Source organism: Acartia tonsa, chromosome 8 (genome assembly GCF_053477335.1).
Source record: "Acartia tonsa isolate MP-2025a chromosome 8, ASM5347733v1, whole genome shotgun sequence".
NCBI classification, from domain to species: domain Eukaryota; kingdom Metazoa; phylum Arthropoda; class Copepoda; order Calanoida; family Acartiidae; genus Acartia; species Acartia tonsa.
Genome location: NC_137267.1, coordinates 29496442 through 29512172, shown reverse-complemented (window position 1 = coordinate 29512172; position 15731 = coordinate 29496442). Strand labels below are relative to the sequence as shown.

General features: G+C 38.9%; 1 protein-coding gene and 2 long non-coding RNA genes across 6 annotated transcripts in view; all 3 read right to left on the bottom strand.

The window, feature by feature from the left end:
* The window catches only part of LOC145325333 (dipeptidyl peptidase 8-like), a 38228-nt gene that overhangs the window by 20277 nt on the left and 2220 nt on the right, over positions 1 to 15731 (bottom strand). For all 4 annotated transcript variants that reach the window (XM_080168334.1, XM_080168333.1, XM_080168332.1 and 1 more), the window contains exon 2: positions 1061 to 1129. In XM_080168334.1, the coding sequence (XP_080024460.1) occupies positions 1061 to 1128 (68 nt within the window). In that variant the 5' untranslated portion in view covers position 1129. The remainder of the gene's footprint in view (positions 1 to 1060; positions 1130 to 15731) is intronic.
* On the bottom strand, positions 2158 to 3233 carry LOC145326448 (uncharacterized). The gene is made up of 6 exons (XR_013881920.1): positions 3125 to 3233; positions 2952 to 3037; positions 2808 to 2865; positions 2665 to 2725; positions 2463 to 2526; positions 2158 to 2309 (listed from the first exon to the last, which is right to left on the bottom strand). It is a non-coding gene; the product is annotated as an uncharacterized LOC145326448 (long non-coding RNA).
* On the bottom strand, positions 11849 to 12924 carry LOC145326447 (uncharacterized). The gene is made up of 6 exons (XR_013881919.1): positions 12816 to 12924; positions 12643 to 12728; positions 12499 to 12556; positions 12356 to 12416; positions 12154 to 12217; positions 11849 to 12000 (listed from the first exon to the last, which is right to left on the bottom strand). It is a non-coding gene; the product is annotated as an uncharacterized LOC145326447 (long non-coding RNA).

The following is a 15731-nucleotide window of genomic DNA, read 5'->3' as shown; positions in this document are numbered from 1 at the left end:
AGGGTTTTTACGGGTTGGGTTGGGCTTTTTTAAAAAACCCTGGGTTTTTCCCCACCCTGGGTGTATTGTTTTATGCTAATTTAACTTATATTTGTCTTTAACTGGATAGAACGAACATTTGTCGTGTGTACTAACATGAGATTTTACAAATAAAGACAATATTATTATGATGAGTTATTGCTTCCACTAAAGAAAATAAGTTCATGTTTGCCAAAAAAAAACACAATAGCAATATAGAGTGTAATTATATAAATTTGTAAGTTCATTCTGTCTTTAGATTAAGATCTTACTAACCACTGAACCGATTTGGTTCTCTATTTTAAGTAAGCTTTACATACGTCCTCTGATAGTTTTAGGCTAGTTTATTTTCAGGATAAGTTTTTGGATGGTTTTAGGCTATTATTATAGATCCTAGATTTAACCCTTCGAAAATAGAACCCCTGGATGCTAGGGACGTAGTAAATAGTATAAAGATATTGGAGGAAACTAGAGAAACAGTTTGAGGTATATTAATTTGCTAAAATATATGACTTTTTACGTAAGTGATTTTTACATATATGATGATACGAAATTACATATATTATGTACAGTACAACAGTACAGTACATACTAGGAACCTAGCTGTAGCTACAAATTTGAAAGTTTTCATTAGACATAGATTAGATACACTATTTATTATTTAATAATTATAATAAATTGTTACTTAAGCTTAAGTAGGTACCTATGAAATATAAGATTTTGAAAACATTTACCTAATATTTCATAATTTTTATTCGTTATTTTTGAAAAATCATCTTTAATACACTACGATATATAATTTACAAGTATTGTTCAGATTAGAACCGGTTCTAATCCAGTGGAAATTAGTCGGATTCGAAGCCATACTGGAATAGTTGTTTATCAAATCGTATTATAGACAGCTCGGAAAGTACAATCAAAATTTTAAAAATTAATTGTCTGTAATACAATACCATACATGATTCTCAAGTATTGCGCATAACCGTTTCTAATCCAACGGAAGTTACTCGGATTCAAAACCATGCATGAAAAAATATCTTACCTGACATCCCGGACTTTCTGTCTAATTTCTGCCCAAGTTGGGGGTGCAGTTGTGTCCGTTACAGACATTCTGAAATATAAATACAAGGATTAGATGTCTAATTGTGAATTACAATATGGCGGTTTCCCTCAAATTGCTTAGTCGAGCACAGAATTTGTTCTTTGTTTGCTATTGCTTTACTTTATAACAGGTTAAGTTAGGTAATATTGGGTACAGGGCAGCCCCTCAAGGCTAGGGCACCTCAGGTATAGGTTAGGTACTAGAGATAGTCTAGGGTTATTGAAATTTACTAAACAGTTGGCTATATCATTCATTTTTGTGTTCTTTATTTATTTAAACCATAACAGCAAAAAAAATTGAAGCAACATTTCCCTGAGTGAGGGGGATAATGGACTGTTTATTACACTAGTCCCCAAAGTCTTATAATAACGTTCTCTTATTCGTTGGCTTAACAACTTTGGGGACTTAGGTGAGTTTTGATAGGTTTGTTAATTAAGTTGAGTGTTAAAAAGTTTCAACCACTTTTTAACATCTAAAGAATGGGATATTTTGTGTATCAACATTGAAGATGTACATCAATTATCGGCCATTGTCTTATGCCTTTAGATCCCCGAATTTTTGCTCCTGCTCACCAGTTCAGAATATGTTACCATCTCATTTCTCTACAATTATCCACGATTCTAACCCTCAACTCAAATTTTGTCAATGTTACCTATTGAGGCCATGGTGCTGCTAAAGTTGGCAGTTTTTAAACAATAATATTTGCGTACAGCAAAATGTTTTAAAGTAGATAAGCTAATTTGCAATTAGTCTTTATATTGACAGCGGAGGACTAATCTATCTAATCTTTCTTTAATATTCGCAACATAAAAGCATGTAAAGCTTAATTTCTTCATAAAATTATAAATCTTGTCCATTTATGGTTGACCAATATTAAACTGTGGTTCAGTAATAATATAAACATTAGGGAATTTAACAATAAACAACTAGTTTTTTGTTAGGTTCATGAACGTTCACATCCAACAGACAACCAACCCTTTGGCTGCACAACTTTTGTCTGTGCATGGTAATGAGTTGCGCATGTATTATGTATAGACATGTGCAACCTGGGAATTTGTAGGAGGGTTGCATCCGCCCTGCTTCAGCAGGCAGCTCCGATGGACAAGGAACAGGCATGGTTGACATAGTCTGTGGACAGCATTTTAACTTTGAAATAGAAGAAGAACATCTCAGCTATGCTTTCACAAAACTAAAAAAGAATTTATGTTTTGTAAAAGGATAATATAAAAATTAAAATATAAAATTTTAAAAGAATAGATGATAAAATAAGTTTGTAAAGTATTACACTATGGAATAAACTTGGAGCTTAAAACATAAAATACATATACAATAATAAATTTACCTCTGGGGGTATATTAAGTTGCCTGGGTTGGTAATTTTACTCAAACACACTGCGCTCGTAATGACTAAAAAGGAAAAGAGCATGCAGTTATAAAAAAGAGTTTTTTTTTTTTTAAAAATTAAATATTTTTTCTTTTCTTTTTTATTAAAATTTAACTATCTCTGGGTATTAGAATTTGAATTTTTCTTTATTAAATATTTACCAGAGAAGGGTAAGAAGGCTGCTATGCCAACATAAAATATCAGGTACAGCACAACAAACATCTAAATTGAATAATATGTTTAGGCTAAGATTTTAATGATATAAAATTAATGATAAAAAAATACATTTTTGTTTGATTATTACCTAATAGGTACACAGTTAACAATTATTTGACCAGCTTTTCAGGTACACAGCTTGTAGTCTAAATATTGATTTCTTTAAGGACACAGTAACAAATTATTAAAAAGTTTATAAATGTTCTTTTAGGTAGGTACTATAGGTAGTTACCTTGATTCTTATGCAACCAAGCACTTCTTGCAATAAGATAGATTAATTTAATGCAGCTACACAATCTTTCATATGGCAGTCACATTCTAAATTAATAACAAAATTTGATAATTGATCAATTGAATTAAAAATTAAGGAATTTTTGTATTACATTTTTTTATAAGAAAGCTTACTTTTCATTTTCCTCCTTGGTCTTGAGCCAGCTATGGAACATGAGGTGGCTACACGGAGTTAAAAATTGAATTATCTTTCTGAAATGGTTTGATAAGTTTTAAAATTTTGCTTAATATTTTTTGTAATTTAAACAGAAAGAAAGAAAATATATAAAATAATTTTACTATAACATCTTCATGGTACAGGCAGGATTACAGGTACAGATGAATAGTTGACCAGGAGGGGTACTCGTTTTCTTTCCTTAACATTGAATTTTTAGGTTTGTGGCTTAGCCAGCACACTCCCGGGCAGAAAAATGAAAACGGCACTCCTCCATCGAAAGCTCCAAGACTAGTATGGGCAATGTCTAGATGTGACAGATTACGGCCATCATCCAAATTCGACCATAATACAATTTTAATTTTATTTATAACAAGTTTATTTTAAAACATTTATCGGCTCATAAAATAACTATGGCATAAAATGATAAAAACTATAATAAAATCTTTAAGTATTTGGTAAAAGCTTATAAAAACAAAACAAACGATTAATATTCACTTTAATTCGAGGCAATATACTATAAAATTTGATAAAAAGCATCACTATATTGATAAAAAGCATTTAAACATATTTCAAGTAATTAACTGTTTAATGTTTCACTGTATAGTTGCAACTAAAATATTTGTTTACATACTGCATAATTGAACGCGGCATTCGCGCGTCTACGATCAACGACGACATTCACGTATAATTATTTTACGGGATTATTATGGAAAAAATAATAATTTTATGGTTTTATTTCGCTATTTTTATCACCAATAGCGTTCGGCTATTTAATTTGTTGTTATTAGAACGAGAACGACTTTTTTTCACTTTTTTAGAAAGCATACTTAGATCCGGCGGATTTTTTTTTTCCATTTGTATTTATCACTTTATTTTTAAAATTGATATTTGTATTGTTTTTAGCGGATTTGTATGCAAACTTGGTATTTTCCAAATTATTTGAATAATAAAAAAACGTCGCCCTATTGTTTATTTTTCTTTTCACAAAAATTTCTTTTATGTCAATAGGGAATTATGAAAGACAAAAAACGCGATTTTTGAAAGCCTTATTGTTGTTCAAACTTTTCACAGGGACTTTAATTATACTTGATAAAATATTTTTCAATTTGCTTTGGTAATATTTTTCACAAGATTATTTTTTTCATTTTAACGAACTTTGTAGAGTTTTTTTCGTATTATAAAACGTTGGGAAAGATAGATATTTTTCAGATAGTTTGGATAAGAAAGATATTTTTCAGATAGGTTTTAGTAATGAACACAAATATATAATGTTTATTTATGCAAATAATGTTTTTACTAATAAAACCTGTGTGTGTGTGTGGGTGATTTGTGACATTTGTCACTGGCTTCCGCACGTGTCCACCACTTCTATGTACTCGATGTTGATGGGTAGGGTCGGCTGGTTGTAGATGAACATCGCATCGGCTCTGGCTGCAGCTTTCTCCAGGATCTCTGTCAGCATTAACTCGTCCTCCGGGAGGATAACAGCTATATGCTTCACGGCTCTCCTGGTTGTTCTTGTGACGGCTTCTGATGAATTTCTGTATGAAACTTCAACTGCTCTGACATGACCATCCTTGGAAGGGAACACTTCAGTGATGATACCAAGCTTGAATGCTCTGTTATTTGCAAACCTTTCTCCTTCAACCTTGGTGAAAATAATGACGTCTCCTATGATTGGCTGTCTGACAGTTGTCCCATGATTCCGGCCTCTTGGTATGTAGTCGGTCAGCCGCTGATTATACCATACCTTCCACCAACCATTGTAGACTGCTTCCAACTGCTTCAACATCCGGGTCGGCTTGGAGATGGTGCAGGGTGTCATCAGAATGCGGTTGCTAGCTCGACCGTGCATCAGCCGCGCAGGTGTGATCAGATCAATGCTGTCTAATGACTCCGCCCGTCCGGCTAGACACAGTGGCATGTTGTTTAACTCGCTGCAAACATAAGCAAATGCAGATTCATAGTTTAGGATATCCAGTTTTAATCCATCGAAGGTGATATGAAACAGGCGCTTGATCTCTCCAATACTCCGCTCAACACATCCTTGATAATGATGTGCCCCAGTGGGGGCAACATCATGTTCAACACCAACCTGATATTTGCTGTCAAGAGTTCGTGTGATATCGCCAACACTAATCTCCATTTCCTTGCAGCCGCGCTTCAGCTGGCTGCCAGCATCAATATAGACCTTGTTTGGGACACAGTGTAGATAGCAGAATCTCATAAAAGCTGTCAGGAACGCATCTGTGTTGTACATTGTCATGACGTGTGCAGCAACTGCAGCTGTAGCTGGATCCTTAATTACTAAGCACCAAACTTTGACCTTTGCACGGTGATTGTGTTCGCAATGGGCGTCAAAGGGGCCACAAATGTCAATTTGGCAGTTGTAAAATGGCGGCGCCACAGTCGTCCGGCTTTCATGTATTTTGCCCATTTCTACCTGAACCTTTTTTGCAACTCTTCTCCTACAGGTCATGCACTTCTCACGCACCTCCTTCGCCAAGTCTCTCCCCTTCACAATGTAGGCCATGGTTCTGCTGTACAACAAGGTCTGGTTGACATTCCGGTGGTGTACCTTTTCTTGATGTACATATGTCATGATTGCATATGATATTGGCGAATAACGGTCCAGAATCGGTTTACAGAAGGATACAGGGCTCAGATCAGCAAAGATTTTACCTGGATCATGGATGTCATCACTGTCAACTAATCTGCCTGTATAGTGCAGGATCTTGTCAATTTCTTGTGCTCCCTCAAGGTCCTTGGGCTTACAAAACTGTTTTGCTTCGGCTGTACCCAGACGGAAATAATAATTTTCAGCCGCTGAAATTTCATCTGTTGTCAGACCATCTGTGATCACAGTTACACCAGGTAGATAGTTTGAGATCAACTTGTTACTATTTCTGGCGGCCAACCAGACAACAAATCTACGAAGTATTGCCAGGTATCTGACTGATTTGCGCCAGCCATACTTTACCGGATCAAGAATGTACTTAGAGAACTTGTACCTGGTTGCAATGGTGTCTTCCAAAGCAAGTGCTGTCATAGCTGTCTTGATCTCAGCTTTTGCTGCAGCTGCTTCCTCTCCAGATAACTTGATCTCTTCCACACTTCTTGCCGGCCAGTCTGATTTAGGGAGCCGCATCCATGGCATCCCATTTTGCCAGCTGGAGTTCTCATCAATGTCTGAGGTAGTTGTGCCAGGTCGGGTTCCAGTATCTGCTAAATTGTTGGCGGACTCCACATGTCTCCACTGAGCTTTGTCCGAGAACCTCAACACTTCCACCACATTGTTTCTTACACCAATGCTCATTGGTCTGGTGTCACTGTTCAACCAGAACAGGACAATGGTGCTGTCAGAGAAGAAATACACATTCTCAATCTTGTTTTTAAAATTGTTGATGACTGAACGGCTCAGCGTGGCGCCAAGCACGGCTGCTCGCAGCTCTGCCCTTGGTATGGTCAGTCCAGTCACTATTTTGGATTTTGCTGCAACTAACCTGACCTGAATGGATCCATCAGAGGCGGTATAGCGTGCATGTGCACAGGCAACAGCAAGATCCTTGCTAGCATCAGTGGACACAAGAAGATCAACCTTGCCTGAATTTGCAGCTGCTCGTGGAAATTTGACTTCTGGCAGCTGTTGCATTGTGTTCAGATGGCTTACCCAGGTATCTAAGTAGCTTGCAGGCAATCCATCATCCCAATCAGTTCCAAGTCCAGTAATCACACTATAGTCACGCTTGAATTGAGCTGTGATTGGTGTTGCAAGTCCAATCGGGTCATAATTGGCAGCCATCTTGCTTAAGAGTGTTCTTTTGGTGAAATTCCTCTCCAGTGCAGCTCGTACATCACCTTCCACTGGTTCTGGCCGCTTGCCCCGGCGTGTCTTGCCAAAGTACAACGGTTTTGGATCCAAGGTTAAGGCATCTTCCTCAGGTAACCATCTGTAGCCTAGCATACCTACTGACTTGCCATCTGCTGAAACAGACTCATCTGGCTTCTCACCTGACAGGACATATGACTTGACTTGCATTTTTGCCAGGCTTAGTGCAAAATTAAGACCTCCAACCTGCACAGCCCTTTCTTCAACAGAATCAGATGACTCAGAGGAATCATCAACATAGGTGTGCTCCTTCAGGACATCAGTGCCAGCCTTGTGTTCAGGAAACTTTGCTTCACAATATTCGGCTACCTGCTGTATTGCTTCTGTTGTCTGATTACCACTGCTCACTACGCCATAGATCAACGTCTTCATGACTCTTTCTTCAACCTCCAGGTCAGGATTGCAGTCAGGATACCATAGGTAGCGGTGCCATTTGTAACATTTAGGCGTCAATGCTACATTGTTGTATGCCATCTTGATATCTGTGGCAAAGGCATGTGGTCCTGCACGGAAATTTATAAGCAGGTGGAGCAGCTTTTCAAGACGATTGCTGCCTTTAGCAAGTGTATCGTTCAGCGACTTGCCTGTGCGTGTGCCGCTGCTGGCATCAAAGACGCATCTGGTAGGTGTGCTCAACGACCCTTCCTTGGTTACTGTCCTCCATGGCAGGTAGTAGTAGGTTTCACTTGACTCAACCTCCTCCTTGATATCATCAGGTAGCTCGTCTATCCGGCAGCTGTACCCATTGTCAGCTAGTTTATTGTGACTCTTTAATACCTCCTGTTTTTGCTCTGGCTGTTGACGTAGCTTTCTCATCTGGCTCTGTAGGATTGCCATGGCAATGTGACGGTTCTGGCCTAAATTTTCTTCAGGGTCAATGACAAAGGGTAGGTCTGCTTCAACACGCTGTTGCTCTGGTAGGAATCTCACTGACTGCTGTATTATTTGGTCCTCCCGCTCTTCCTTCAGACTCTGGTGCTCAAGAGTAGCGCCTTTTTTACATATAGGGCAGCCACGGCACTTAACACATCTGTAAGGGGCTTCAGATCCAACATTTTCCAGGTCAAAGTATCTGCGCTCAACTACCTTAGCTTGATAAGCGTCTCCCTTCATATCATCAAAGGGACAGTCATCCTGTCTGTCATCTTCCACTGGGCCTTTCTCAATCATCCATCCATCCAGCATCCTTGTATCCGTAAAAGCCTGATACATTTTAACTTCATTACACAGGTAAGCAAAGGCACCCAGCTGTTGGATAGCAGCACCAGCATGTTGCCATGCTTCATGGGGACCTCCAAGTACACCTCTATGACCATGTTTACTTGCAAACATACTCTTGTAGAGACTTAAACCACTTGGCAGTGTAAACACAAGCTTTGGGAACAACCATGTATACTTGGATCCTAGCAGAATATCTACCTGGCCGCCGCCAACACTTCTAGGGACAGTAGGCAGCTCAGCCTTACCATGGTAGCTGTTTTGAATCTCTCTGTAAGGTTCATCAAGGTCCCATACAGGAAAGGAGGTGGTGACATCATTCATCATCATACCTGTGATGGCAGCTCTTCTGTATTTACCTTCATGTGGCTCTGCAAGCTTGAGATATACCATGACGTCACCATGGTCAAGTCTGATGGTCTGGCCACCAGCAACATTCAGGTAAGTTGGTCCAGGCCTTACCTCTACACCATCCAAATGTTTTGCACCTCTTGTGCTGATACAGGCACTTGAGCAGCCCGAGTCATAGAACAGGAGCAGGGGTGCTCCACTGTCCGCTTCCAACTCTTGCAACATAAAAATTGAGGGGGATTCAACATCAGGGTGAACATCAGGCGGCAGCTGTGCGTCACTATCAGCTTTGAACAGACTCTCTGCATGACTTGCCATGTTGAACAGCAGGTCCCCGTCAGGTAGTGGTTCTCCTACGGCCTTCCTGAAGTTGTCAAGCCGCTTCTTGTTTTCATCAATGTGCAGCGGGCAGCATAGGATGTGTCGCTGTGCTCGGTGGCGGCTGCGTGCACACTTACCAATGTTACAGAAATGATCTGTTCTGCAGTCATTTGCATGTTGGGACCACCACCCATCCATGTCTGCACTGTCAAACCCTGCATCCATGCGCAGGCACCTCATACAGCTCTTGGACATGGTTGCAGCCTTCATCCTTTCCTTGACCCTGGACTTGATATATTTGGGGCACATATACAGATGAGTATGGCTAGCTGAGCAGAGAGTACATTCTCTTGTTGCAGGTTTTGTACCTGGGCCCTTCTGCTCTAATGGCTTGGTGAGGGGCCTTGAGTCTGTACGTGCAGGTGTATTTTTTTCATAACCTTTGTTCTTGTCAGCTGCTAATATCACCTCTTTCTCCTTCTCTTTGTCCGGGCGTCGTCGTTGGCGGTCAGGTGGTGCTGCGGCGGTACGTTTACTCTTGTTGCCGTTGGTGGCATTGTACTCACTGACTTCGAAGGCCTTCAGGTTGATCTCCTCCTCCAAGAAGTCCAGCAGGATACCAAAACATTTGCCACTGTTCTGTATACCAACCTTGTTTGCATTGCAGATGTATCTTTTCAGCAATTCATCTGATTTGGCCTTCACACACATGTCTCTAACTTTTCTGTGCAGATTCAATCTGTAGAGCTCCTCCTCTGCACCCCAGCTAGGATCCATCTCTGCAGCAAACTTCTTCATCTTCAGAAGCACAGCTTGTACTTTGTACAGCCAGTCCAGTTGCTGTGATGGTTCCTTCCATGGCTGGCGTCCAACATCATCCAGCTCATCTAGGAACTTGTTGTAGATGTCAGGTACAGAACCAAATCGGGTCAACAGCTTCTTCCAACAGCTGTCAATAGATGTTTCTTGGCAGCATATAGTCTGAGGTGTACCCTGGAGACATTGATCAATCAATATTTTCAGCCGCTCAGCCTCTGTCAATCCAGGAATACTGCCAATATAAGCTTTGAATTCACGCTGAAATGAGAACATGTCTAAACCAGTGGTTCCATCAAACAGGGGCTTTGTGACACTTTTGGCGCGGTGTTCACTAGTTGAGCAGAGGGCCTTGAAACCAAAGATGATCTGCTGATCCTCTACCTGTGCCTTGGCAGCCTCAAGTTCAGCTTCCAGACTTGTTTGTGCATTGTGCAGCTGTGTAGCTTCATCATCCTTATCCAAGTCAGTTGCATCCTTGATGGCAATCTCCAATTTCTTGATGACATCACAACTGCGGGTTGTTGACTCCTTTAGCCGGTTCATCAGATCTGGCAGCTGGCTGTCAGAGGTCAGGTTGCTGTCTGTGATTGCATACAACTCTGACTCCAAATCAGTAGCTCTTGGGATTAGTGTTGTGACTGCATTTTCAACCCGTCTGTTCTTTGCATTTATCTGGGCATTGTTCAGGCGGGGGGCAGCTGCAGCAGCTGTGTTCTGTGGCTGGTTTTGTGCACCGTTACCTTGCTCATTACGGCGGGTTGCTAGGTGTGCTGTTAATCCAGTTATCATAGTACGAACGCGGTTGTGTGTATCCCTGGCAGCATCATTGCGGGCTTGGACAGTACCATCATTGCCTTCATACACATCAAAGACGGCTCGGGCTGAACGTAGGGTGGCAGCAGCATCATCAAGCTGTTTTAAAATAGCCTCTAGCCTCTCCACAGAGTGTGTACCTGGAGACCCAACAGCTGGCTCGAAGTCTTCAACCATTAGTTTCATCTCCACAACACTTATCTTAGCATCCTGCAGCCGCTGCGCCATCTCTGCAACGTTGTTTGTTTCAGCAGGGTAGAAAACAGATACAGTGTGGGTTTGTGCTGTAGTTGAGTTAGGGTTGTAATCTAAGTCCAACTCTTCTAATAATCGGTGGCAGCTGCGAGTAATTGGTGTTGCACCTGCCTCGTCAATAACTGCGTCCCTGTACGGCGAAAACGGCGTGCTTGGTCCGGTCTCACTGCTTGTTATTGGTTGCTGGGCTGGTAGAATTGGTTCTATACCAGCTAGAGACGGTGACGGCTGCGGCGGTTCCCCGGAAAAGCTTACACGTCTGCCGGGAGATGTTGTGCTGTGTTCGAAGCTACCCCTTATACCTGTGAAGCCAGACCTGGGCCCTGAAGGTGGCTGTACGTCCGTTGACCACCTTTGTGTAGGGGGAGTACGAGGGATACGACTGCCGCCAGTAATTCCAGGCGGGCTGTGCACAACTCTGTTGGTTCGAGGTAATGTATAAGGCGGCGCTGGTCGGCGGCGAGGTGGAAGTGTGACAGGCGGACCTAAAGCCTCTACTTCTTTCTGCGTAATTTTCATTGGCTGAATAATCGGGCCTACTCAATACTGGGCCAGTAAACAGGCATCAGTGGCGGGATATTAATTGCGTTGGTCTTACGACAGCCTTCTTAAGTTTATTGGCATGACATTAGCACTGCCGAATAACAAGTGGCACCACCTCTGTTGGGTGGGGCTAACGAATCCGCGGGCGGCGCTTTTATGGCCTGAGTCTGTCTTGCCTCCCGCCGAGGCTAGTCTGTCCTTCTCTGTCAATAATAATACGAGCAATATAATAATATATTTTAAAGCAGTGAAAGTTTATGTTTGAGTTGGAAACAGCCGCGAAGCTGAATCCTGCGGCAGAGATCCTCACGGATTTTCTGCGGCTAGGGCTTACCAAACCCTTTCTGGCAGCGTCTGGCCTGCTGCTTCTCGTCCAGTTGTTTATCTAGGGACGTAGGATCCAATTTTTGACGTTGTTGAATTCAGGACGTCAGTCTTCAGTTTTGTAGATCCGCAGTCCTCAGTTTTGTGAATGTGCAACCTGGGAATTTGTAGGAGGGTTGCATCCGCCCTGCTTCAGCAGGCAGCTCCGATGGACAAGGAACAGGCATGGTTGACATAGTCTGTGGACAGCATTTTAACTTTGAAATAGAAGAAGAACATCTCAGCTATGCTTTCACAAAACTAAAAAAGAATTTATGTTTTGTAAAAGGATAATATAAAAATTAAAATATAAAATTTTAAAAGAATAGATGATAAAATAAGTTTGTAAAGTATTACACTATGGAATAAACTTGGAGCTTAAAACATAAAATACATATACAATAATAAATTTACCTCTGGGGGTATATTAAGTTGCCTGGGTTGGTAATTTTACTCAAACACACTGCGCTCGTAATGACTAAAAAGGAAAAGAGCATGCAGTTATAAAAAAGAGTTTTTTTTTTTTTAAAAATTAAATATTTTTTCTTTTCTTTTTTATTAAAATTTAACTATCTCTGGGTATTAGAATTTGAATTTTTCTTTATTAAATATTTACCAGAGAAGGGTAAGAAGGCTGCTATGCCAACATAAAATATCAGGTACAGCACAACAAACATCTAAATTGAATAATATGTTTAGGCTAAGATTTTAATGATATAAAATTAATGATAAAAAAATACATTTTTGTTTGATTATTACCTAATAGGTACACAGTTAACAATTATTTGACCAGCTTTTCAGGTACACAGCTTGTAGTCTAAATATTGATTTCTTTAAGGACACAGTAACAAATTATTAAAAAGTTTATAAATGTTCTTTTAGGTAGGTACTATAGGTAGTTACCTTGATTCTTATGCAACCAAGCACTTCTTGCAATAAGATAGATTAATTTAATGCAGCTACACAATCTTTCATATGGCAGTCACATTCTAAATTAATAACAAAATTTGATAATTGATCAATTGAATTAAAAATTAAGGAATTTTTGTATTACATTTTTTTATAAGAAAGCTTACTTTTCATTTTCCTCCTTGGTCTTGAGCCAGCTATGGAACATGAGGTGGCTACACGGAGTTAAAAATTGAATTATCTTTCTGAAATGGTTTGATAAGTTTTAAAATTTTGCTTAATATTTTTTGTAATTTAAACAGAAAGAAAGAAAATATATAAAATAATTTTACTATAACATCTTCATGGTACAGGCAGGATTACAGGTACAGATGAATAGTTGACCAGGAGGGGTACTCGTTTTCTTTCCTTAACATTGAATTTTTAGGTTTGTGGCTTAGCCAGCACAAGACACCCTCCCCCCCTTGCTCTCCCTATTAGTGTCAGGTGGCAGACATAGTAGCCGTAGGTATTACTTTTAAAGTCTGTATGGTGATGCGGTGTAAGCTAGACTCGAATCCGACACCTACCAGTTAGCAAACAGGACAGCAATTATTTTATTTAATGCCACGAATAATAAAATGTGTACTAACTTATTTCAATTACAGATGGACATAAGCTAGATTTGAAAAGCTTTACTTCTGGTACGTAGTAAATATGTTCAAGATAAATCTGTTTAAATATATAAAAAGATACTATTTCTCCCAATAGGGAATTGGTTAGGAAAGAATTGAAATGGTTATTTTTTAAAAACCCGTAAGAGGAAAATGGGAATAGGGAAAATTAGGAGAAGGCTGCAACACAAACAGAGACACATTTCTCGTAAAAAAACTATGGAAACTTGTTGCTTCGCTCCAAGCCTCTTGAGGATGTAAAGGAAGAACAGGAAAATAGCCTAATACAACCCCCAGACATTTATAAATATTTGCTGTTAAGTAAATCCACTTTGACCATTCTTTTTTCCGAAATCTATAGCTTGAAAGAGAAAAGTAGGGACACTGGTTGCTTAAACCAACCAATGAAGATTTGACTGAAGTCTTCAAAGTTTTTATGACAACGATTGAGAGATCGTGTTCATAAAACTTTGGGTATGGGTTTAATTTACAGCCTAATATCATCTCCCTCCCCCTATTAAATATTACTAGCTCCAAGCTCCATACCATTTAGGTACAAAATGAGGTCCTTGTTAATTTAATATGTAAATTTTTTCCATAAAAATGTTCCATATCTGTGGGTGGGTGTAGCAAATGCAGTTCCCAGCTGTTATGGGTGCACTTAGAAACAGCCTCGACACGTAGTGTGCTTACAAACAAGACATAATCATTCAGAAAATAGCAAACTTTTAGATTTAAAAATTATTTCAAACCTTCAAACATTAGTTTAGGAGGTAACATGTTAGATATCTTGTTAAAATCCATAAGATGTTGCATATATACAATAAAATATTAGGTTTGTAATATATTAATATTATTTATAGGAGGAAATGGTTTTACATGTAAGCAGGCGCGATCTATAGGAGCTTTATTGTACAGGAAAACCATATAGCGAGATCTTTCGATATTGGCAACCTGTTACTTTATATACCTAAGAATTTTTGAAATCACGTAAAAACATTTAAAAATAAGTATTTAGGACTAAATCTTTGTTGAAATGTATGAGAACCCCTACATAATTTTCCTTATCTAACTTCATTCCTACCCTCCATGATCCACAACTCTTTTCTCCCCCAAACTATGTACAAACTATTCTTGTGCAATATTTATCATGAATGTGATGTACAGAGATATTAATAGACTAACTGTACAGCACTTAATTCTACACTGGTTAGCAGCAACAAATCAATAAAACTGTCTTTATTTTACAAAGTTCGATTCTTATAATACACTCTACATCTATATGAAATCAGATGTCTATGTAGAAGTCTTTTTTGTCGGCTAATGTCCTTTCCATGTATGCCTGATTTTTTAATGAAATTTTAATTTTTCATCACAAGACATATTTTTATTTTGAAGGGGGTAAAAAAAAGGTTTCATAGGTTTTTAAAATTTTGAGGGGGTAAAAATGAGGGGTTTCAAATATTGAACGAGGTAAACACCCCTCTACCCCCAGCCTTGGAATTCTTAGCAGACAAAAATAGTTTCTTGGGCTGTTTTTGAGGGGAAAGGGGGGGGGGGAGCATTCATAAGTTTCTTTTTTGGAGTTATGTGGTTTAGGACGTTAAAATTTGGCATTGCAGTTGCTCTGATGGAACTACGAAGAAAAGGCATTGCAATTTTAAGAGTTCTACTCCTGTTTAAAGAAAAAAAATCATGCTAAATTTCACATCAGCAAACATTTATATTGAATAAAACCGGTTTTTATTCTATTTGGAAATTATTGCATGTTTACATGAACACTGTATGATATAAGCTGCTGTGCAAAGTTCTATTTGCAATGTTATATGTACTTGTTTTACAAAACTACGCATGCAGGTATTCAAGGTTTCAACACAGAATTTGGTTTTGACTTTTTAGTAGCTGAGGTACTCTATAATTCACTATGTCTGTTCTTTTGTCAGTCAGTCCGTAATGCTTCGGAGGAAATGTGATTTTCTCAGCTACTATTTAAGATAGACGGCTGTCGATCTGTCAGCCAGCCTACAAAATACAGATATTAAAAATATAAAAGACGTTCAATTTAAGGGTTGGTTGCCTGAAACGCGTTTGGCTGTATAATCATGCAGATCATTAAGCACGATTAGGTTCAGAGTTACCCCAAATAAAATTTCGTGTATTCCGTCCTTTCCTATCAAAGTAAGTCCATCTGACAAAAAAAAGGTTTCTTCAAAGATTTTGTCAAGCATAGCTTTAATTACTAGACATATGAATTATGAAAGTTAACATCCTTGCTTGCAAAGCTGTAAATCATTTTGCTAAATAATCGTGTAATTATTTAAAAATTAAACGATTTATAGATTACCTATCTGTAATAAATTGTTTAGAAGCTAATTTATTGAAATATTATATAATCATTCAATAATTTTATTAGTAATTTAGATGATAAAT